The sequence below is a fragment of the Dryas octopetala genome, chromosome 9 (assembly GCF_963921425.1).
Source record: "Dryas octopetala chromosome 9, drDryOcto1.1, whole genome shotgun sequence".
NCBI classification, from domain to species: domain Eukaryota; kingdom Viridiplantae; phylum Streptophyta; class Magnoliopsida; order Rosales; family Rosaceae; genus Dryas; species Dryas octopetala.
Genome location: NC_141374.1, coordinates 16,370,311 through 16,391,369, shown reverse-complemented (window position 1 = coordinate 16,391,369; position 21,059 = coordinate 16,370,311). Strand labels below are relative to the sequence as shown.

Genomic DNA, 21,059 nt, shown 5'->3' with positions numbered 1-21,059 from the left:
GTGTGCTTGAGATGGTTTTTACATGAATTTCTCTCAGTTTAAGGTGGTTTTAGATTTCAATTACAAGGGTTTTAAAAATGTTTTTGCAGTTCTTTTGGATCTGTTATATCAGTTGTTTTCTAATAACAAAAATTTGTATCCGAATTACAAACTAAAACATGCCCTTATTTCTGTATCTCACAACTCTTGTTACCCAGATTAGTGGTACTGAAATCTCATATTAAAGAGAACTCTTATGAATGATGAATTCATGATTGACTGTTTGTGAGGAGAAAGAAGTGTCATAAATTTATTGATATAAATTGATAAAACTCAATAATTCCATAATATTAAGTTATCATTACCATTATCATCATACAGAATAATTTGCATAATGACAAAAAGCATCATGGATGTGCCTAACTTCACCCTATTAGTGAATACTTCTTCCCTGTGAATGCTTGGAACTTTGGCTCTTCTGCCTTCTGAGAGGGTTCTTGCCTGCTGTACTTTGGTGCAACTTTTGGGGCTTCCTTTGTAGGCTGGTTGACATTTGAACCAAACACAAGCTTTCCTGCAGAATGTTTACGTGGAGCACAAGTTAATGACTTAGAACCCTTAGAAGTTCCAATTCCACTCTCGAGCCGTTGTTTCTTGAGTATGGGAGAGGAATCTGGTGCCACCGCCACTGATTGTGTCAAGGGTTTTCCATCCAATCGTCTCGCTGAGCCTGTAAATGGATTGAATTTTGCTATCTTTTCAGGCGGCTGTGGTTCTTCTTCTTCATCTTGGTGTTTCCTTTTCGACAAAGTAGATGGTGCTGGTTTTTCGGGTTCCACATAATCAAGAGGAGGTGCAAAATCAACCTCACAGTCCGTCTCAATTATACTGACTGCAGAGGAGGGCTTTGTTTCAACTATGTCAATGTAGTACTTCTTATTGTTATAAGGAACCATGATGGTGTCACCAGTGGTAAAACAAGAGTAGCTCTTCAATGTAATCTCCAAAATGGATCTGGGGTTTGAGATATCAAGAAAGGCCTTGGTGTGGGGCTGCAACTTCACATATGTTCCCTTTACAAGGCTCTTGTTCTTCACTTGAACAATGCCTCCCTCTTTTAGGAGCATGTTCTCCATCATCCATTGTGGCAAATAAACCAGGCCCTCGTCGGCAACAAATTCCAAGACCCCGCAATGAGTGACTCGTCCGGCGCTAGGGTTGTTAAGTTCAAACAACATAGGGTAGTCGATTGGTAGAGATGCAAGGCGATCGAGAGCCGAGGGAGGCATTATAATTTTGTCACCCTTTTCCAGATGTGGCTTGTCGATAAACGAGACGGGGTAACAACGATAACTCTGCTCAAAGCCTGAACTGCCATAGCCAGAGTCTTCATCAGCCATAGTCACTGGAACAAGTTTCCAGTAGTGCCCAAAAGATTACAGATTCTCTTATGATTGAGGTACTAGGTTTCTTGCCGCTTAAGCAAAACAGGGTCTGAGGAGTGAGTGATTTATGAGAGATGGTGGTTTCGAGCTTTTATAGACTAGCAATTTTCTTTACCTAGTGCTACTGGGTTTCCCAGTGCACAAAGGACATTGTTTCTTATAAAGCTAGAAACCCAATAGCGGTGGCGAAGGAAATTAATAATTTTTTTTTATTTGAGAAAATTAATAATTTTACACTTAAGTACAAATTTATTGCATCAAGTTACAAATGACAATGTATTAAGCTATGAATAGTATTGCATCGAGGTACGAATGACAATTAAACCAGTAAAGGAGCTGAATTTTAATCCAAATATGATGTTACTTAATATAATAGGTAATATATTTCTGGGAAACTTCTGTTACAGTCCTCCAATTTTACTTTTTATGGACTAAAACTTTGTGGCTTTTAAATTTTTAATTAAGGTCCTATAAATGTACAAGCGCACAATTTTTTTCACGATTTCCTAGTGCCGAGCACTCGGCAGCCATTTCTGTGTTAAGTGCTTGACACTTCATTTTTCTTCTCCCTCAAGCGTTCAACGCTAGTTTGTCCATTTTATATTAGGAGGATATGAAATGATCTCGTACTTTATAACCTAAAAAATGAGCAAAGGAAACAACAACGAGCACTCATGTTATAAAAAAAAACATTACCGAGTGCTCGGTGCTAGATATTTAAAAAAAAAAAAACGTGGCAATGGTGAAAATGATTTATTTAAAAAAATATATTCATAAAGTTTCAGTCCAAAGTCATTCCATAAGAAGGACTACGGTCTAATTTTTTGTATATTTTTTTAATAATGATTGCATGTTTGTAAAATAATTTGAGGTTTTTTATGTATTGAAAACACATTTAAATGATTGTATTCCAAAGTTAAAAATTAAAAATAAACATACATATACAATAAAAAATGGCACTAAACATAATATAAGTAAAATTTTAATCATATATAGGTCTCTAAATAAATTTGGCTCTAATTCAAATATGATACTAATCAGATATGTATTGACATTTTAACCCCAATAATTCGAATATAACCTAGATCTGATCATTCCAATATAATCTAAATCTGATAATTCGATTATAAATAGATTTAAATCAATCCAATGGGATGCTTGGTCATTCATAAATGCAATACTATTCCTTGATGTATCATGTATGTCAATTGTATTATTTGTTAATATTTGGTCAAATTAATTTGTATTACTCGTATTATTTGTTCTTTTTTTTGTGTGGCCATGGTATAAATTGTTCATATTTGGTCAAATTAATTTTCATGGAAATCTAATTAAATTTTAAGAAATAACACATTATAGAAAGTGAACCTAGAACATAACACGTGGACAGATGACATAACACAATCGCTATGAACTGTGACCAGATGAAAACAACCGAATAAAACACCAAAACGACATGGAGGTTAGACTTTCCCGGTAAAAAAAAAAAAATGGAGGGTAGACTGAGACTGAGACCGAGACCGCCGCGGCTGCTGAACACGAAATGGGTGTCTACGGTGGCGAGCATATGGATACAGTGCACCAGCGGCTCCCTCTACACCTTCTCTGTCTACTCCCAGACCCTCAAGACCACACAGTGCTACGACCAGTCGACCCTCGACACCGTCTCTGTGTTCAAGGACTTCGGAGCCAACTGTGGCATTCTATCCGGCCTTCTCTACTCCTGCTCTGCCAATTGGGCTGGGCCTTGGCTGGTCCTCCTGGCCGGGTCGGTCCAGTGCTTCTTGGGCTACTTTCTCATGTGGGCCGCCGTTGCCGGCCTTATTCACCGGCCTCCGGTGCCGGTGATGTGCCTTTTCATGTTCTTGGCGGCACATGCTCAGTCTTTCTTCAACACTGCTAATGTGGTCACTGGTGTCAGGAACTTCCCTTATTATAGAGGGACCATCGTTGGGATCACGAAGGTACTTGCAATTTGATTTTTTTCTTTTCTTTTTGGAAACTCTGTTTGTTTCCTGGGAAAATCTTCATTTTTCCCAGAGAATAATTATTTTGTTAATGAAGTGAATTGATGCGATTTAACCCTTTTTCTGGGTCCAATTATATTACTCTACAAATTATACTATGGATTATTTGGGTTGAATTTTGTTGCTAATTCTAGGATATTTGGTGGATTCTCATTAACATCTCTGTTCTTTCTTCGAAAATAAGCTTAGTTTTTATCATTTTTTACTTGCTCCTATAATCTTATACTAACAAATAATAGAATTTTTGAAAGTACTTGTTGTTGCCATGGCTCATATGTAATAGCTAATAAGCCTAATATACTTTCTAATTGAAATGCTTGGAGTTGATGTGGATGAGAATTTTATCTTTTTCATGTTAGGGCTTTCTTGGTCTGAGCGGAGCAATATTAATTCAATTATATGAGACAATTTTATACAACAAACCCACCTCATTTCTTCTGATGCTGGCACTGCTGCCTACCTTAAATGCTTTGTCGCTTATGTGGTTTGTGAGAATCCATAACAAGTACGAAGGAAACGAGAAGAATCACCTAAATAGTTTCTCGTTGATTGCTCTCGTTGTTGCTGCTTATCTGATGGGCATTATAATACTAGAGAACATCCTTACTTTGCAATTGGCCATACGTGTTGTTAGTTTTGTTGCACTTGTACTGCTGCTTGCCTCACCTCTTTACATTGCAATTAGAGCACAAGAGACGGAGTCTTATAGGGTTTCACAGACTTTCTTAATTGAGGGCAACCTGTTAGATGAGTCCAACCCACGGGATACCGAGACTTTCTTACCTAGCAATCCTGATCGAGTGTTGGACGTTAATGATCAAAGGACTTTGCAATGTGGAGTAAATCTTAATCTATTGCAAGCCATGTGCACAATAGACTTCTGGCTTTTGTTTCTTGCCATGGCATGTGGAATGGGCTCAGGCCTTGCCACGGTGAATAACCTCAGCCAGGTAGGAGGATCACTTGGTTACACAAGCTTTGAGACAAGTACTTTGGTTTCTCTGTGGAGCATCTGGAATTTCCTAGGCCGTTTTGGAGCTGGGTATGTATCAGATTATTTCCTGCACGTTAGAAGATGGGCAAGGCCATTGTTCATGGTCATCACTCTAGCATGCATGAGTATTGGTCATGTGGTGATTGCTTCTGGTATGCCTGGTGCTCTTTATGCTGGATCTGTACTGGTAGGTGTTTGTTATGGTTCTCAATGGTCACTAATGCCCACAATCACTTCCGAGATATTTGGTGTGCTACATATGGGCACCATATTCAATGCCATTACCATAGCGGGTCCTGTGGGATCTTATATCTTTTCTGTGAGAGTGATTGGGTATATTTATGACAAAGAAGCATCAGCAGCAGGGAATACATGCAATGGAACTCACTGCTTTATGTTATCATTTCTTATTATGGCATCTGCTACCCTTTTGGGGTCTCTCACTGCCTTAGGTTTATTCTTTTGGACAAGAAGTTTCTACAATCAGGTAATCCTCTGAAAAATGCTATATTATGTGAAGGACTAGTGAGGTTTTTGCAGCTCAGTGAGTGAAGTAACTGGTGAGCCGCTCTCTCCTCTCTGTAAATTACTGTGTTTTTCATCTGATAAATTGTATTTATCAGAATGGTCTGGTAGATTGTATTTATGATAATTACAGTGCTTTGTATCTTTGCAGGGATGTACCATAAAGTACAATTGTGAAATATAACATTAGGAATACTTTTAGTATCTCAAGCTGCTTCGAGCTCAACCAGAGTGGCATTTTTTTCTGCTCAACCATGTATACATGGTTGTAATTTTGGAAGTCTCTCATGATTCAGTCATTTGTTCGCACTTCGCAGTCTCCTAATAGAGCTCCTTGGCATACAATACAAGTCTGGCAGCCTGACTCTTGCTACTGGTGATTATAAGAGAGGAAAGGCTGGAATGAATGCAGTAGAAACGCTGACACAGTGCAGTTTCTCCTCCAAAAGGTTGCGAATAATACTCAATTTGCTCTTGTTAATATAAAGATCAAACATGTTTGAACATTTTTTTAATGAATTACAAGTACGTAGTACATTTTTCAATGAAAAATCCTGCCTGACCAATCTAGTTGTTGGCCGTAGGGTACCGGCTTTGCTTCAATGCCGTTTTTACTGCACTCAAAAACATCTATAGGGTGATGAAAGCTACTAGTGCTAACACAATTATCTGCTTACAAAGAATTTCAGGATTTTCATTTATGATTTTATCAAATAATATTGTGAACGAACACATAGAACACATAATATGTTGACGCCGTGTTACGAATTTATTCAAATTAGAACATGTGTACAATTATATTTTTTAAATTATTTTATATTTTTGAAATAATTTATAAAAAAAAGTTATTAAAGGAGAGATGAATTTGAGCAAAGTTTTTCTTTTTTCTTTTATTTTTTTCATTTTAAAGTATTTGGGCTATGCTGTGTTCGATAAGCCCATGATGGATGCAAGTGGGGTTTCAAGACCCAGAGTTGTTCATTCCTTTCTTTATTTGGGCTTCCGGCCCAATAACACCAAAAAATAAAAAAGTTTTATTTTTTTTAAATAAGCTCCATTGAAAAATCCACAAAAAGGAAGGTGGGGACGCGGGTTGGGGGTTTGGCCCGTTTGGGGTTTCGTCAGTCGAGTACAAGATAGGAAAAGATTTTCTTCATCCAGGTTTCGCTCTGCAACCTCAGTTTTGAACTTCCCTCAGATTCCTAAAAAATCGAACTATAAAACTCAGACAAGAAGAAGAAGAAGAAGAAGAAGAAGAAGAAGAAGAAGAAGAAGAAGAAGAAGAAGGAATTTGAAGAGAGCGAGAGAGAAAGAGAGAGACAGGTCAAAATGAAGACGACGAAGGGAGGCAAGGTGATGAACCCCACGGACGCTTACCGGAAGGAGCTCCGCAAGAAGGAATTGAAAAGGGTAACTACAACGCCGTTTTGATTCCTTTATCTCATGCTCAATTCGTATTTGCGCTGTTCGTTTTTGTCATATATTCAATTGGTTTTTACGATATGGTACTCCATTGCTCCCAATTATTGCTCTAATTTATTGTTTGCCGAGAAAACCCAGGAAAAAAGAAACAGTTACAATTGAATCGAGTATTTACTAAAATATGTATAGGAAAATTTTTGCATTGAGTTTAGCGAATGTAGCTCTATTAGGTTCGATAGCGTTAATAGGGTTTGTAAATTTTTGTTGCAATTCTGTTGAATTACTTTAACCACTGCTATATCTTTTTGGTTGCAGTGAAACCTAGTAATATACAGTAGTAACTCATCCATAAAGTTTTGCTATACATGAAGTTTTGCTGCACATAAAGTTTTTCTATATCTTTAAGCTCTGCTATACATAAAGTTTTGCTTAAAGCGGCCAAATAGTTGTCAATAGTCAATTATACAAACCAATCTCAAATAACAGTTAAACGCGGTACGCCATTTTTCTCTTAATTTGTAATCAATGTTGGGTTTTGGCGTCTGCAGCCCCATTTTGTTTTTGAAAGGAGGATGTAAGCATACTGAAGTGGGCATTGGTTTACTGTAATGGAATTGATGGCATTAAGATTGTCAAAGGGCAATGCTCTTATTTGACGTTACCATCTAAGTAGCAACATGTAGTGTGTACATGCGTCCACACACACACACTTGCTCTTAGCCAAAAGGCTGAGAAAGTTGTATACGTGTGTACAAACACACATAGACATATTTGGAAACAAGATGTATGACCATGCTGAATTATCAATATTACCTCTTGTTTTTGTTTTCTTTTTTTCTAAATGATTTTGCTATTATATGTTCATGCCCCATCTTAGCGTGTAAAAATATTGAAAATGTATTTGACCCGGGTTTAAGTACATACATGTGTCCTTGGATCATATTCTTTATGTGATTCCAACAAAAATTACTTCCATTTATATTGTTTTCTTTTTTGGTGTTCTTGATGAGCCTATTGCATGGATTAAATCTGTATTCATACGCTTCTGACGTTATGTTATCTATGACTAACAGAATAAGAAAGAAAGAAAGAAGGTGAGGGAGGTGGGGATTTTGAAGAAGGATCCTGAATCGCTGAAGGAGCAGATTGATAAGTTGAATATGGCGAGTAAGTCAAAATTTACTTCAGGATTTCTGTTTAAAGATTTAGAAGTCCATTTTTATCTATCTCAAACCAAGAGGTTCGTTAACAGAATGGTTATAACTATTATTTATAAATACAGTTCAATAGGTATGAATTTTTTTTACTCATTATAGTGGATGTTGAACCTTCAAATGCTTGAAGTATCCATATAGATAAGAATGAATCTTTTCTTAGAGGAAAATTCATTTGAATGCTGCTCTTTGTCTAGATTTGATTTTACCATTTTGATTTTGATATGCAGCCACGCTATACTGCTTTTCCTGTTCATATCCACTGATGTATTTCATTGATTGGAACAGAGGCTGATGGTGCTCTGGACAAAGCAAGAAAACACAAGAAGAGGCAGTTAGAGGATACACTCAACCTTGTTTTAAAGAAGAGAAAGGTATCTCATAAACATTTTTCTTCATCATACCCATTCTTCATTTAGAAATTCAACTTTCCACATTGTTGTATGACCTATGCTGTACTGTGATCTTTGATTGGCAATTTAGTAGTTCAGCGTCTTCTATGCTCACTTCATGTTAAAGCTATGTGCCTCTTTGTTATAATCATTTTCGTGCATGTGATGATCAGAGTCTTATTTACTCTTTTGGACAGGAATATGAAGAGAAAATGAAGGAAAAGGGTGAGGCCCCAGTTATGTTCAGGTGAAACTTCTGTTTTCCCAATCTATTTATGTTCTAGTGGTCAATTTTTTAAATACAGTTTCTATTTGTCTCGATTTATAAACTATAGTTTGTTTCCTGCTCAGTCATTTGGGACCACCTAAAAGACGGACTACTGCAGAAGAAGAAGAGAGAGTGAAGCATCCGAAGCCTGAGGTAGAATATGCCTGGTTTGTGAATGCTACTTCAATTCTTTCTATTTATTATACCCACAAATTTCTTATTTTTCGCTGCAGGACTCCGTTTACTACCACCCAACATTGAATCCTACTGGGGCCCCACCACCTGGAAAGCCTCAAATGTTTAAATCATCTATAGGTCTGGTTCTCACCACTCCCCCCCCCCCTCCCCCTGGATTTTGTGTCTTAAAGTTTGTGATTCTCTCTCTCTCTCTCTCTCAGTCTCTTCTGGAATGTGATTTGCAGGGCCCAGAATTCCCTTGTCTGCTGCTTCATCAAGTGGTGCTGCATCATCCTCAAGAATGGAGTCAGAGGATGGTGCTTTGGCTGTACCTCTGCCTGATTCTGGTAACAACGGCCCCAGCGATGGCTCCGTCTTACCTGAGTCTTTGCCTCTACCTCCTCCACCTCCCTTGCCGCCTAACCCTGGAGCTGCAAACCCAGGTATCTCATTGCCACCACCACCTTTGCCACCACCTCCACCTCCGCCTCCAGGACCCCTGCCTAACGAGCAGATTGCTAATCACCCTCTACTTTCCCTTCAACCTCCTCAACAGTCTGCACAGCCACCTCCACCTGGTATCAGTGGAAGCGAGAGGGAGAAAAATCAATCTACATCGTCTGATCAACCAACCTCTAAGGACCCCATGCAGGTAAGCTGTCCCTTATTGTTCATTGTGTGATATCTTCCATTTTAAGGGGAATAAGAATTATCAGAGCTGTGAATTAGTGGCTAAAATATAAGTTTTGGAAATCTAATTGAAGGAACAAGTATATACTTGGCTGTTAAGCTCAAAGGAAAGGTGTATAGCAGTATAGGTGGCCAACATCTCAAACCCATAGACTTTTTAGTATTCTTTTTAAGTTTTTGCATATGTGATATTATTTCCTTCTCTCTCCTGTAGGTGCCTACCATACTTCCCCTGCCGCCTCCCCCTCCTGGTTTGCCTCCTAAGTCAGCAAGTAGTCAATCTGAAGGTGCAACCTCTGATGCTGAAACCAACAATACTTTAGTGACCAAGGATCTCACTAAAATGGTTCCGCCACCACCTCCTCCAAGACAACAGCCTCCAGGACCTGGACCCACCCTGATTCCAAATTTACAGCCTGATATATTACCCCCAGGTATCTCTCGTTTTCCTCCACCCCCACCCCCACCAGATATGCGGCCACCATTATCCACTCCTGGACTTCCCAGTCGACCAGCTCCCCTGGGAATGATGGTCCCACCACTGATCCCCAGGCCACCATATGGACCTCCCCCTGGACCTCCCCCAATGATGAGACCACCACTTCCACCTGGCCCCCCTCCTACTTTACAAGAAGATGATCATGCGGCAAACCGACTGGCTGCCCATCAGAAACCTTCATATGTTAAATCTGCAGCATCTACTGTTGTTAAGAGGCCTCTAGCTCAGCACACTCCGGAACTTACAGCCATGGTGAGTTGATTCTCTTCCTCTAGCTATAATATGAATCACCAGTGTCTAATGCTAGTCGTACATTCTGCATTGTTGCATGTTACTATAAGTAAGACTAAGCATTTGAATCTGTAATCTTTGTATCAAGATGTCAAGATGTACTCCTTACTTTTTGAATCTGATTTGGGGCTTATCCTTTTATGACCTAAGCCTTTTCTCTGGTTCTGGATTTAGGTTCCTGCATCTGTTCGGGTAAGGAGAGAGATTGCTGCCCCAAAAGCAAAAGCAAAACCATCAATCCCAACTACAGCAGCAGTTACCAACCCAGCAACTACTTTTGTGAAACCAGAGTCGGGGAACTCCTCGTCAACCCCGAAGGCAGCGAGCATTGATGACTCTTATATGGCCTTCCTGGAGGACATGAAGGCCCTTGGTGCACTTCAAGGTTGAGAGATCTTGGTTGCTGGTTAGTGGGCACAAAGATAAATATGAAAAAAAAAAAAAAAAAAAAGACGGCATGCCTGTAGCCAAAGGAAACAGAAATGCACAGGCTAGTGAAGTGGAACTGGGGATTGAGCCAGGATATTTTTTTGGTTGCCATTACCTTAGTTTCCTAATTCATCCTTTTCATGGTGTAATTTTATACCATCTCAGATTTTGAGATAGGTGTGATGTGGGCCGTTCTTATTGGGAAGACTCAGTTAAAATTCGGAATGTACTCTACTTGAAATGATTATTTATATAAATAATTTCGTACTGCTCTTTTTCTACTGTTTTTAACGAGTCTCGATTGGCTTATGTTAATTCTTTGGATACCCCATTACCCCCTCACATTTTTACTTAATTTTATAATTGACGATTCTGTATTTTCTAGTGAACTAACTATTAATTAGTTGCTTCACACCTCCATACTCCATCTTTTTCCTCAATAATGTTCAACACCTGATTGTTTGATCCCTTTGAAACGGTGGCTTTAAGAAGAGAGAACTGAAAATGAAAGGGATTGCTTAGAAGCTTAAAAAGCATGTCCTGACTTTCTTCATTGAAGAGCATTGTTTCATGGAAAAGTTGGGTGGGTCTCTCCCTACCACGTAGAATGTTGGTGGCACTGGATTGTTTGTGCCAGTCAACACGGTACGTGACTACGTGGTAGTAGGGAGATGGATCAAGTTTTTTTCTGCATTTACAATTGAACTTTTGTCGTGGCAAAGCAGACAACCTTATTTTGTCAAGCACACTGATTTTGGTGTTGCCTGCTTGAAATCCGCTATACTTTGATAAAATATGATTTCCTTCAGCAAAATCCAAGTGAACTTGACTTGATATTGAGACTGCTCATTTTATGTTTGAGGAATCCCATAAAACGAAATAAATCTAATAATTGAAACCTACAAAACACGTTCATCAGACTATCATATACATTGACAAAACGGAGACAAGAACAAGAGAATGAACTGCAACTGAGTTGGCCATTCCACTTCTACTATCAATTAGATACAGTAGAAACTGTAGGTTTTGGTTGTTTGTGACCATCTTAGACTAAAATTGAAAGCACCAGGCCTTTGTTTCTTTTGAATACCAGATGAATAGTGCTGTCTGTTTTCTATTCCTGTTCTCCCTATCATGCTTTCTGGATTGCTTTTCCTCATTTCCACTGTGCACTAATTCAAGTTGGTCTCCCTGTCTCTGTCGCTGACTCTATATTTTCTTCATTTCATATGTGACCCTTTTAGCTTATGTTTTCTATTTATTTGCTATCAATGAAAACAGGGCCACCTGTTCAGCAAGACACTCCTCTGCAGTTTTGTTCTTACAATGGAAGGGTCTGCTGCAACTCCACTGAAGATTTGCAGTTGCAGAAACAATTTCAAGCGCTAAATGTCTCAGACCCAGCATGTGCTTCTCTCTTGAAATCGACCATGTGTGCAGTAAGCCTCTTGGTGGAGCCATGATGAAGTTATTTTTACTATAAAAGAACTTTTCTTTTGCTAATGCTAAATTTTGGTCTTCAATAATTTGCAGATATGTGATCAGTTTTCTGCTGAGTTATTTGAAATTGACTCGGGGCCTAGAAAAGTTCCTATTTTGTGCAACACCACAGATTTGGTGAAATCACATCAGTCCAAAGTTGGAGATTCCATTGACTTCTGCACAAAGTTGTGGGATTCATGTGGAAATGTGTCCTTATTGAGCTCTCCATTTGCTCCACCACTGCAAGGCAGAGTTGGAATGGCATTCAAGTCCCTTCCTTTCAAACTGGCTGATCAGTGGCACTCAAAGAAAGGCTTCTGTGAAGCATTTGGTGGGTCAGAAGCTGCTGTGTGTTTCAATGGTAAACCAGTTTCATTTAGTCAAGAAGATAAAGCCAAACCTCCTTCTGGTCTGTGCCTTGAGAAAATTGGAAATGGGTCTTATCTCAATCTTGTCCCTCATCCTGATGGTTCCAACCGGGCATTCCTGTCAAACCAAGAAGGTAAGATATGGCTGGCAACTATTCCTGATGTGGGATCAAATGGGATTTTGGGACTCAATGAATCCGAACCCTTCCTGGATATTACTCATCAAGTGCTTTTGGATAATGAGTTTGGTCTAATGGGGATGTCATTTCATCCAAACTTCGCGAACAATGGCCGGTTCTTTCTGTCCTTCAATTGTGATAAGCTGAAACATCCAGGCTGCTCAGGTAGATGTTCATGCAATACAGATGTGAGTTGTGACCCTTCAAAGATTGCTGCTGATAGTGGAGTGCAGCCATGCCAATATCATAGTGTTATTGCAGAATTTACTGCCAATGGTACAGCACCAGAGCCTTCCTTGGTATAAATGCACAACTTAATTTTCATTGTATGTTTCAGAAAATTATCATTATCTGAATGATTGAACTGAAATTTCCTCAAGCACTTTTTGTTCTCTGATTTTTTCTCTTAGGCAACAAGTTCCAACCCATCAGAAGTGAGAAGGATATTCACAATGGGACTTCCATTTAGGGGAGGTCATGCAGGTCAGATTCTTTTTGGACCTGCAGATGGTTATTTATACTTCATGATGGGAGATGGTTCACATCAAGATGACCCTTACAATTTTGCACAGAACAAGAAATCCTTGCTTGGAAAAATTCTGAGGCTTGACATAGATAACATACCAAGTAAGTCCTGGGAATTACAACTATAATTAATGGTTAATTATATTTGTTTGCATTGTAATTGAGCTATTAGAAACAATGATGTGTTTATGTTGACACATAGTCATGCATTTTGTGTTGAATAGGTGCAATGGAAATAAATGAGAAAGGTCTTTGGGGAAACTATTCTATACCCAGAGATAATCCATATACTGATGTCATGGAACTGGAGGCTGAGATATGGGCCTTAGGGTTCAGAAATCCTTGGCGCTGTAGTTTTGATTCAGAAAGGCCCTCCTACTTTTTTTGTGGAGACTGTGGGCAGGTTTGCTTATCATGTTTTTCCTAAACTAAAGGGTGATGTTCTTTTACCAGACAGTTTGACAATATAAGCAGATTGTGAATCACAGTATGAATTCTGGACCATGCAGTTATGTTGTCAGATTGTTTGATAAGTGAATTTTTTCCTAAATATATGTCTTGCTTGTGATAGACTGATTCAGACAATTTTATTTGACATTCTAATTGTTTTTATGGTGTACTACTCATTGCATTTTGTAGGATCAATATGAAGAGGTAGACATGGTCATAAAGGGTGGGAACTATGGGTGGCGAGTTTATGAAGGCCCCATTCCTTTTCATCCAACAAACTCTCCAGAGGGAACTACCTCTGCCAGTTCCATAAACCCCATACTCCCTGTAATGGGTTATAGCCACTCTGATATAGATAAGAATGTAGGAGCTGCAGCATCTGCCTCTATTACAGGTGGCTATTTCTATAGGTCCATGACTGATCCATGCATGCATAAAAGGTTAGTTTGCTCCTATACAATCTCACTGTCAAATGTCAAAGCAGTTTTACCATATAGGGTAACATTCTTTTGCCAGTTATGACATGTTATGTAATCAGATTTTCAATTTGGCATCGCACATTTAAACAAGAATCCGCTAAATTAATGGTTGAGATTGATAGTTTGACAACATAACATCTCAGACTGTTTGGGAAAAGAAGATAACATGCAATTTTACGGTCGTTTTTATTCATTCCTGTGAACTACATTCCAGGTATATGTACATGGATTTGTATGCTGATGCTGCATGGGCAGGCACTGAAAGCCCTGAAAACAGTGGGAACTTCTCTACTGCCAAGATTTCATTCAGATGCGCTCACGATTCTCCAATTCCATGCAACAATGTGGCAGCTATTCCTGCTCTGGGATATGTCCTCTCATTTGCAGAAGATAACAAGAAGGAAGTTTATCTATTATCAAGCACTGGAGTCTATAGGGTTGCAGGACCAAGCCGCTGCAATTTCACATGTGCCAAGGAACATGTAATCAATTTTTGGAGTCATGGACAACATTCTTATTCCTCCATGTCTAGAAAATTGTATAAGGGACACAAAAATGTTGCTTTTCTTCTTTTTCTTTCTTGCTTTGTACACTGGATTTTGTATCTTGTGAACTATCACTGATGCTAATAACTGATATGGAGCTGCTGTCTATATGAGTAGCTCAAAGGGAAAACAAACAGCAGTTGTAATTTCAAAGCCAGAAACTTTGCATGTGCTCAATTTCCAGTTCAATAAACAAGTTGTGCTCTTTTAGTATTTGTAATAAACAATTCCATAAACCCACCAAGAAAACAAAATAACTGCTCCCAATTCTACTGTAATATACATATAACCCACATGGCATAGGTAATGTTGTTAGTTTAGAATGCATAAAATCAGAAATAATACAAAAGCACCAACAATTATTTCAACTTTTAGTTACCAACTTATCAATGTGGCATGATATTTCAATTTCTCAGAAGTTGAAATAAATGAGGTCCGAGATAAATTCAGACATGAACAAATAACACACTGTCACGTCGGTTGAGATCTTGAAATGTTGGAATAATAACGGGTGCTTCTAATATCTCCCTAAAATCACACCCCTTTACCTTCTCATCCCCATTCACACCCAAGGCCAAGGCTGCAAAAAAAGCCAGCCCAGGAATGCATAAAATCGAATGCAGCAAAAAGGCCCAACAAAGGCCTACTAGCTTTTCTTTCAGCTTGGGATTACGAACAAGAGCTTAACTAACTAAAAAAGCTTTCGACCAAAAAAAAAAAACTAACTAAAAAAGCTAATAGCCCTACAAAGGTTGAACTAAACATGACTTGAATTACTTGGCCAAAAAAAAAAAAACATGACTTGAATTACTTGGCCAAAAAAAAAAAACATGACTTGAATTAGGGCCCTTTAGCTGGGTAGCCATGGGTGCAAAGCCCCCACTTGTGCAGAGCTGACTTTCCAGCTCGGCTAACCCAATTACACTTCTGAAGCAATATGCTTTTAACATTTCTAAGTTTCAAAACAATGCTTTTTTACTTTAACTGGGGAATAGGAACATGTTACGTGAAAACTCAAAATGGTGATCGAAGAGTGTTAATGAGAAAGATATGTGGATTTTGTTGGTATCAATCAAGAAATAAATCTTCACTCAACTTCTTTGCAACGCTTTAGTGTAAATTACCAAAAACAGGGCAAAAAGTAAACAAGAGATGTCAACTTCCCATGGGACCCGAATGACCAGGTAATTAAAGTTCCTCTTATTTTTTATCCATTTACTTTGTTGGTAAATTTAATTAAGGCTTAGTTTGAGATTGCTGTGAGAAAAAAGGACTGTGAAGTAAAGCAGCTGTGAAGTAAAGCAGCTGTGAAGTAAAGTCAACTGTGAAGTAAAGCAGTTGAGTGTTTGATAAATTATATTTTCAAAAGTATTGTGAGTACAAAAAGCATGAAGGTGTTTGGTAAATTGTAATGTAAAACTGCTGTAACTATTTATAATTACTAAAATGAGGGTATTATAGGTAAAATAAAATTTTCATTGTTGCTGTGATTCACTGCAGCTTTCAAAAACACCTACAAACTTGCTTTCTATTTTTGTTGTGGAGAGTTGAGAATTGTGGGGCAAATCACTTTTTTATTTTTTTACCAAACACCAAAACTGCTATGGGTGATTGAGAATTGTCATCCACATCAACTTTTGGGTCCTCCGTAACAATCCGAAATGGGGGCTAAATCCGTTACCGATTAGTAACTTAATCTGTTTTCAGAAAACAGTTTCAGGAAGCTGTTGCCAGTCCTACTAAGCTGTCTGACCAATTTCTGCCCTCCATGTTCAACAATTACAGCTACTTTTTCACTTATTTAATGTGAACAGGCCTTGAGCCACTTATTTTTCTATTACTTTATACCAGAAAGCATCGACAGACATCGATGATGAGCATGTGATGATCCATATATTTTTCTAGAAGAGCTCTATACATAGATGTCACATCATATGTTTGTGTTTACCATCATTGATGTCATCATAGCCGTTGAATGCCCTTATTAAGCTATTTTAGTACTTTTATTGCTAAGCCCAAGTGGGTTTCAACTTTCAATCATATTTGAATATTATGGGATCTATTTATGATGCCTTTTCGGCTTGTCTTTTGGTGGTGTGTTTGAAAGTCACACTAGTCTGACTCTGTGTACCAACAAGGGCAAATGGGTAATCAATGTTGGCACAGGACACATTGAACCGATCAAGATCTATCAAAATTGGTTTTCTAAGCAAAACAAGTGGGTTTCTTCTTCTCAACCACCCCCAAATCCCCAATAAAGAATTCAGGAAAAGTCAAACCATATGTAAACTGTCCACTTGATCATGGTGCATTGGTGCCTCACTCTTTAATTCACTTTTAAGTTGTGGCGACCTTAAATACATGAAGTTGATAAAATATTGTCGGAGAATTGTGAAAGAGAGGAAGAGGGACAGAAACGAAAACAAATTCTTTCCTGAAGCTGAGATAAATAGAGATTGAAGTGGAGAGAGATAGAGCTAGAGAGAGAATCATTGTGGCAGTTGAATTAAAAAGGCATTGAAATACATAAGATAAAGAGGGAGAGAGATTTGAAATGATATCCTTCTGGAAGCTGAAGATTATAAACTTGGATCTAGACAGAGAAATAATGGAGAGGCATACTTGGTAGAAGATAAGAGTGGTTGGAATTGGCAGATTTTGATAGTCCAGTAAACTTTTAGTTTGTAAACAATTCTTTTGCATTTCTCAAGTCAAACCAACACTGTTGCTAGTTAGACTCTCTTGGAGGAGATTAATGGGAGAGATGTTGTAGAGGAACATCTGCTTTCTTCTCTCTCTCTCTCTCTCTCTCGGTGTATGATGGGTGGTGTTCTCGCCATTGGGCTTCTGCTTTGTAACTTGCTGTTGCTTTTTGATGCTTCATCTTCACACCCTTTATGCATTGATTCAAGTGGGTTTTGCTCTTCCACTTCTTTTTGTTAATTTACTATTTTATATACAGTTTGCTGCTTTATGTTTGATTATCTACTTCAGCTCCCAAAAGAACTGAATTCAATTGGTTTAATTGGTGCAGGGGTACCTTCTACTCTGAGCAACCCACTCAAATTTTGTCCTTACAATGAAACCTCATGCTGCAACTCCACCGAAGATTCACAGATACAGAAGCAATTCCAAGCAATGAACATCTCTGATTCTGCCTGTGCTTCTCTTTTAAAATCAATACTCTGTGCGGTAAGGCTTTGTCTTTTCCTTATTATTAGAGCATGATGTGTTCTGTTGATAGAAATGTTAACATGGCTTGGTCTTTCTCTTATTGTAGCTTTACAATCATGATGTATTCTCATAATGTTAAAATCTTAAAATCTTAACCATCATACATAAAAAGCATCAATTCCTTATTTTTTTTCTGTCATGGTTTGTAGAGGTGCGATCCATTTGCAGCTGAGCTATTTACAGTTGATTCTGTGCCCCGGCCGGTTCCTGTACTCTGCAACTCCACTGTTTCAGCAAATTCATCCCAGATTTCTAGCCAAGCAGCAAATGATTTTTGCTCTAATATATGGGACACATGTCAAAATGTATCCATATTGAATTCCCCCTTTGCTCCTTCACTACAAGTCCAAACTAAAGTACCTGTCAAGTCCAATGTTAGTAAGCTGACTGAGCTATGGCAATCAAAAGCTGATTTCTGCAATGCATTTGGTGGAGCATCTGGTGATGGGTCAGTATGTTTTGATGGTGAACCTGTCGCACTAAATAACTCAGGAACTCCTAGCCCCCCACATGGTTTGTGCCTTGAGAAAATTGGAAATGGATCTTACCTCAATATGGTTGCTCATCCTGATGGGTCCAACCGCGCATTCTTCTCCACTCAAGAGGGTAAGATTTGGTTGGGAACTATTCCTGAAGAGGGATCAGGACGAGCAATGGAGCTTGATGAATCCAATCCCTTTGTGGATCTAACTGATGAAGTTCATTTTGATACTGCGTTTGGAATGATGGGTATGGCATTTCATCCCAACTTCGCACAAAATGGCCGGTTCTTTGCTTCATTCAACTGTGATAAAGTTAAGTGGCCAGGATGCGCAGGAAGATGTTCATGCAATTCAGATGTCAATTGTGATCCTTCAAAGCTAGGTTCTGATAATGGTGCTCAACCATGTCAGTACCAAACTGTTATAGCAGAATATACTGCTAATGGTACTGCATCGCCTTCCTTGGTACACCTCTATACACATCCATAATAAATTTTTGTTACTTTAACCCAATGAATCCTACTGAATTTTGATATCTTTTTCCAGGCAACAAGTGCTAAACCATCAGAAGTAAGAAGGATATTTACTATGGGCCTCCCTTTTACATCTCATCATGGAGGACAGATACTCTTTGGACCAGAAGATGGGTATCTTTACTTCATGATGGGAGATGGTGGGGGTACAGGTGATCCATACAACTTTTCTCAAAACAAGAAATCATTGCTCGGAAAAATTATGAGGCTTGACGTCGATAACGTACCAAGTGAGTTTCAGCACTAAATAATACTGAGTTTATTGTAGATTTCTCATTTCTGATACTAAAACCAATCTTCTTCCTACTGCACATTTCCAAGGAAAATGAATTAGGCTTATTAATGACCAGTTTCACTTAAATTGGTTCTTGTAATGTATTTCCAGGTGAAGCAGAAATTGATAAACTTGTGTTGTGGGGAAACTACTCTATCCCCAAAGATAATCCATTCGCTGAAGATCCAGAATTGAGGCCAGAAATATGGGCTTTAGGATTAAGAAATCCTTGGCGCTGCAGTTTTGATTCAGCAAAGCCTTCCTACTTTATGTGTGCAGATGTTGGGCAGGTATGACATGTATCTATCATATGCAAGTTTTTGGCAAGCAGTTCATGATTTTCATATTCAACCTATATAAGCCTGTCTACTAGAAATATCAACTTCCTCGTAGGTGAAGTCCTTAAAACACAGAAAAATATTAAGATTCTTCTTCGATATGACATCTATGTATCATGTGGTGTTTAGTATCTGATTAATCTCATCAACATTCAAGAACACCCCAAGAACCTTTGGGAGTCCTACCTTTATTGAATTATGTCAGAGCTAAACACTCGAAATTCTTTAGAGGAATTATTTTGCTTCATAGAAAACTGTTCAGAACCAAAGAATGACAGCTCAAACACTGTTAATAAGTTCCTTGCTTGTTCTTTCATACCACAAATCCAAGTAATAGCTGTATTACATTCTGTGACACTTATTTGTTTATCCAATAGGATCTATATGAAGAGGTGGATGTTATTACCAAGGGTGGAAACTATGGCTGGAATTTTTACGAGGGCCCATATATTTTCACTCCTCCAAAGTCATCTGGTGGAAACGTATCCATAAAACCCACCAGCCCAATTTTTCCCATAATGGGATACAACCATTCTGAGGTAAACAAGAAAGAAGGGTCAGCATCCATAACTGGTGGCTATATCTACCGGTCCATGACTGATCCGTGCATGTATGGAAGGTAATTAACTGATCAACCCTTCTTCTTTCAGTCTCATGATAGAAGAAACCAGTCCTTTCAGTGTCTACACAATGACATTGTTAATTAGTACCATCTTTGCAATAGTACTATTGATCCTCATCAATTAGATTTCAAAAATTTTCAGGTATGTGTATGGAGATTTGTATGCTGGTGCCATATGGGCAGCCACTGAAACCCCAGAAAACAGTGGCAACTTTACCACAAGCAAAATACCCTTCAGCTGTGCAAGTGACTCTCCTATACCCTGCAACTCTGTCCCAGGAAGCACTCTTCCAGCTCTGGGCTACGTTTTCTCATTCGGGGAGGACAACCGTAAGGACATCTTCGTTCTAGCCAGCACTGGTGTTTACAGAGTTGTTCGTCCTAGTCGTTGTAATTACACTTGCTCCAAGGAAAATGTGACTGCTGTTGCAACCCCAGGTCCTAATGGTTCACCTAATTCCCATGCCACCTGGTTAACTCACCCATCTAAGAACACAGTGCTTCTAGTCTCTTCTGTGCTGTTGCTTCTGCTCAGTTTTGTCTAGTACATTGCAGCATCTGATTTAGGTGTTTTGTGGCAATGGCACCGAGACTATTGTACCATAAAAACTCTTCTTTGTAATTATATGTTTTGTATTTGATAAAGGGAGAGGGTGATGATATATATCTCTATTCTGATAAATACTGATTAAACAAAAGGGACATAATAAACCCAAATATTCTGTATTCAAACCCCTTAAAACTTGCAGTTGGACTCAGAGATGACAAAGTAAGACTCAAGTTCCAAGAAACTATGAAGCATGATCATAGAAAGCTAGTTCATCAAAGTTTTATGATCCAAGATTATATCACATAGAGAGTTCAGAAGAAAAGTGCAAAAACTTCTTATGGAATATAACAAAAGCAAGGTTTCATGAATGCTGCAATGTGTTAGTGGCTCCAGTGAAATTACAGCACAAGTGGAAACCTTAGGCCTAGCTTCTTAATGGGCCTATTTAAACGACTTCACAGTGCATATATTTAATTATCTTTCTAATAAAACCAAAACACTAAACCGTTATGTACTATGAATACAGTGTCAACACATAAAAGGAAGATTATAAAGAAGAGGGTTGCGTTAATTTTGAGTATAATTATTGAAGTATGACTTAATTATAATTGATAATGGAGTTCAAGAAACAAGTGTACATAAAAGA

General features: G+C 38.4%; 4 protein-coding genes and 1 pseudogene across 7 annotated transcripts; 4 read left to right on the top strand and 1 right to left on the bottom strand.

Moving 5' to 3' along the window:
• Positions 1-404: 404 nt before the first annotated feature.
• On the bottom strand, positions 405-1,379 carry LOC147274878 (ubiquitin fusion degradation protein 1 B pseudogene; annotated as a pseudogene).
• A 1,515-nt stretch (positions 1,380-2,894) lies between these two features.
• Positions 2,895-5,602, top strand: LOC147274877 (protein NUCLEAR FUSION DEFECTIVE 4-like). 4 transcript variants are annotated; one of them, XR_015124290.1, is made up of 3 exons: positions 2,895-3,388; positions 3,811-5,005; positions 5,104-5,602. XR_015124290.1 is itself a non-coding variant. In XM_086257651.1 (3 exons), exons 1-3 carry the CDS (start codon positions 2,915-2,917, stop codon positions 5,152-5,154), a joined length of 1,647 nt encoding a protein of 548 aa, XP_086113777.1. In that variant the 5' UTR covers positions 2,895-2,914; the 3' UTR covers positions 5,155-5,602. The 4 variants fall into 4 exon arrangements, 2 of the variants coding, with proteins under 2 accessions (XP_086113777.1, XP_086113778.1); XR_015124289.1 differs by having other exon boundaries at positions 5,122-5,601; XM_086257651.1 differs by having other exon boundaries at positions 3,811-4,932.
• Positions 5,603-6,064: 462 nt separating this feature from the next.
• Positions 6,065-10,625, top strand: ELF5 (proline-rich family protein). Its single transcript, XM_086228146.1, has 9 exons — positions 6,065-6,380; positions 7,466-7,559; positions 7,895-7,980; positions 8,196-8,245; positions 8,350-8,419; positions 8,500-8,581; positions 8,689-9,095; positions 9,348-9,884; positions 10,098-10,625. The coding sequence occupies exons 1-9, from the start codon at positions 6,300-6,302 to the stop codon at positions 10,311-10,313; spliced, it is 1,623 nt and encodes a 540-aa protein (XP_086084272.1). The 5' UTR covers positions 6,065-6,299; the 3' UTR covers positions 10,314-10,625.
• An 820-nt stretch (positions 10,626-11,445) lies between these two features.
• LOC147274875 (HIPL1 protein-like) lies at positions 11,446-14,458 on the top strand. The gene is made up of 7 exons (XM_086228366.1): positions 11,446-11,533; positions 11,634-11,791; positions 11,886-12,680; positions 12,792-13,008; positions 13,131-13,309; positions 13,546-13,796; positions 14,050-14,458. Exons 1-7 carry the CDS (start codon positions 11,446-11,448, stop codon positions 14,456-14,458), a joined length of 2,097 nt encoding a protein of 698 aa, XP_086084492.1.
• A 2,175-nt stretch (positions 14,459-16,633) lies between these two features.
• Positions 16,634-20,488, top strand: LOC147274874 (HIPL1 protein-like). Its single transcript, XM_086256608.1, has 7 exons — positions 16,634-17,291; positions 17,415-17,572; positions 17,764-18,561; positions 18,643-18,859; positions 19,015-19,193; positions 19,619-19,860; positions 20,006-20,488. Exons 1-7 carry the CDS (start codon positions 17,198-17,200, stop codon positions 20,406-20,408), a joined length of 2,091 nt encoding a protein of 696 aa, XP_086112734.1. The 5' UTR covers positions 16,634-17,197; the 3' UTR covers positions 20,409-20,488.
• The last annotated feature ends 571 nt before the right edge of the window (positions 20,489-21,059 follow it).

Excerpts from the sequence above, each read along its gene's own strand:
- LOC147274877 (XM_086257651.1), top strand. The coding sequence starts at position 2,915 with ATGGAGGGTAGACTGAGACTGAGACCGAGACCGCCGCGGCTGCTGAAC. Across the intron at positions 3,389-3,810 it reads CCATCGTTGGGATCACGAAG|GGCTTTCTTGGTCTGAGCGG; the intron begins GTACTTGCAATT and ends TTTTCATGTTAG. Across the intron at positions 4,933-5,103 it reads CAAGAAGTTTCTACAATCAG|TGCTTTGTATCTTTGCAGGG; the intron begins GTAATCCTCTGA and ends TGATAATTACAG.
- ELF5 (XM_086228146.1), top strand. The coding sequence starts at position 6,300 with ATGAAGACGACGAAGGGAGGCAAGGTGATGAACCCCACGGACGCTTAC. Across the intron at positions 6,381-7,465 it reads GCAAGAAGGAATTGAAAAGG|AATAAGAAAGAAAGAAAGAA; the intron begins GTAACTACAACG and ends TATGACTAACAG. Across the intron at positions 9,885-10,097 it reads CTCCGGAACTTACAGCCATG|GTTCCTGCATCTGTTCGGGT; the intron begins GTGAGTTGATTC and ends TTCTGGATTTAG.
- LOC147274875 (XM_086228366.1), top strand. The coding sequence starts at position 11,446 with ATGAATAGTGCTGTCTGTTTTCTATTCCTGTTCTCCCTATCATGCTTT. Across the intron at positions 12,681-12,791 it reads CAGCACCAGAGCCTTCCTTG|GCAACAAGTTCCAACCCATC; the intron begins GTATAAATGCAC and ends TTTTTCTCTTAG. Across the intron at positions 13,009-13,130 it reads TGACATAGATAACATACCAA|GTGCAATGGAAATAAATGAG; the intron begins GTAAGTCCTGGG and ends TGTGTTGAATAG.
- LOC147274874 (XM_086256608.1), top strand. The coding sequence starts at position 17,198 with ATGATGGGTGGTGTTCTCGCCATTGGGCTTCTGCTTTGTAACTTGCTG. Across the intron at positions 17,292-17,414 it reads CCCTTTATGCATTGATTCAA|GGGTACCTTCTACTCTGAGC; the intron begins GTGGGTTTTGCT and ends TAATTGGTGCAG. Across the intron at positions 17,573-17,763 it reads TAAAATCAATACTCTGTGCG|AGGTGCGATCCATTTGCAGC; the intron begins GTAAGGCTTTGT and ends CATGGTTTGTAG.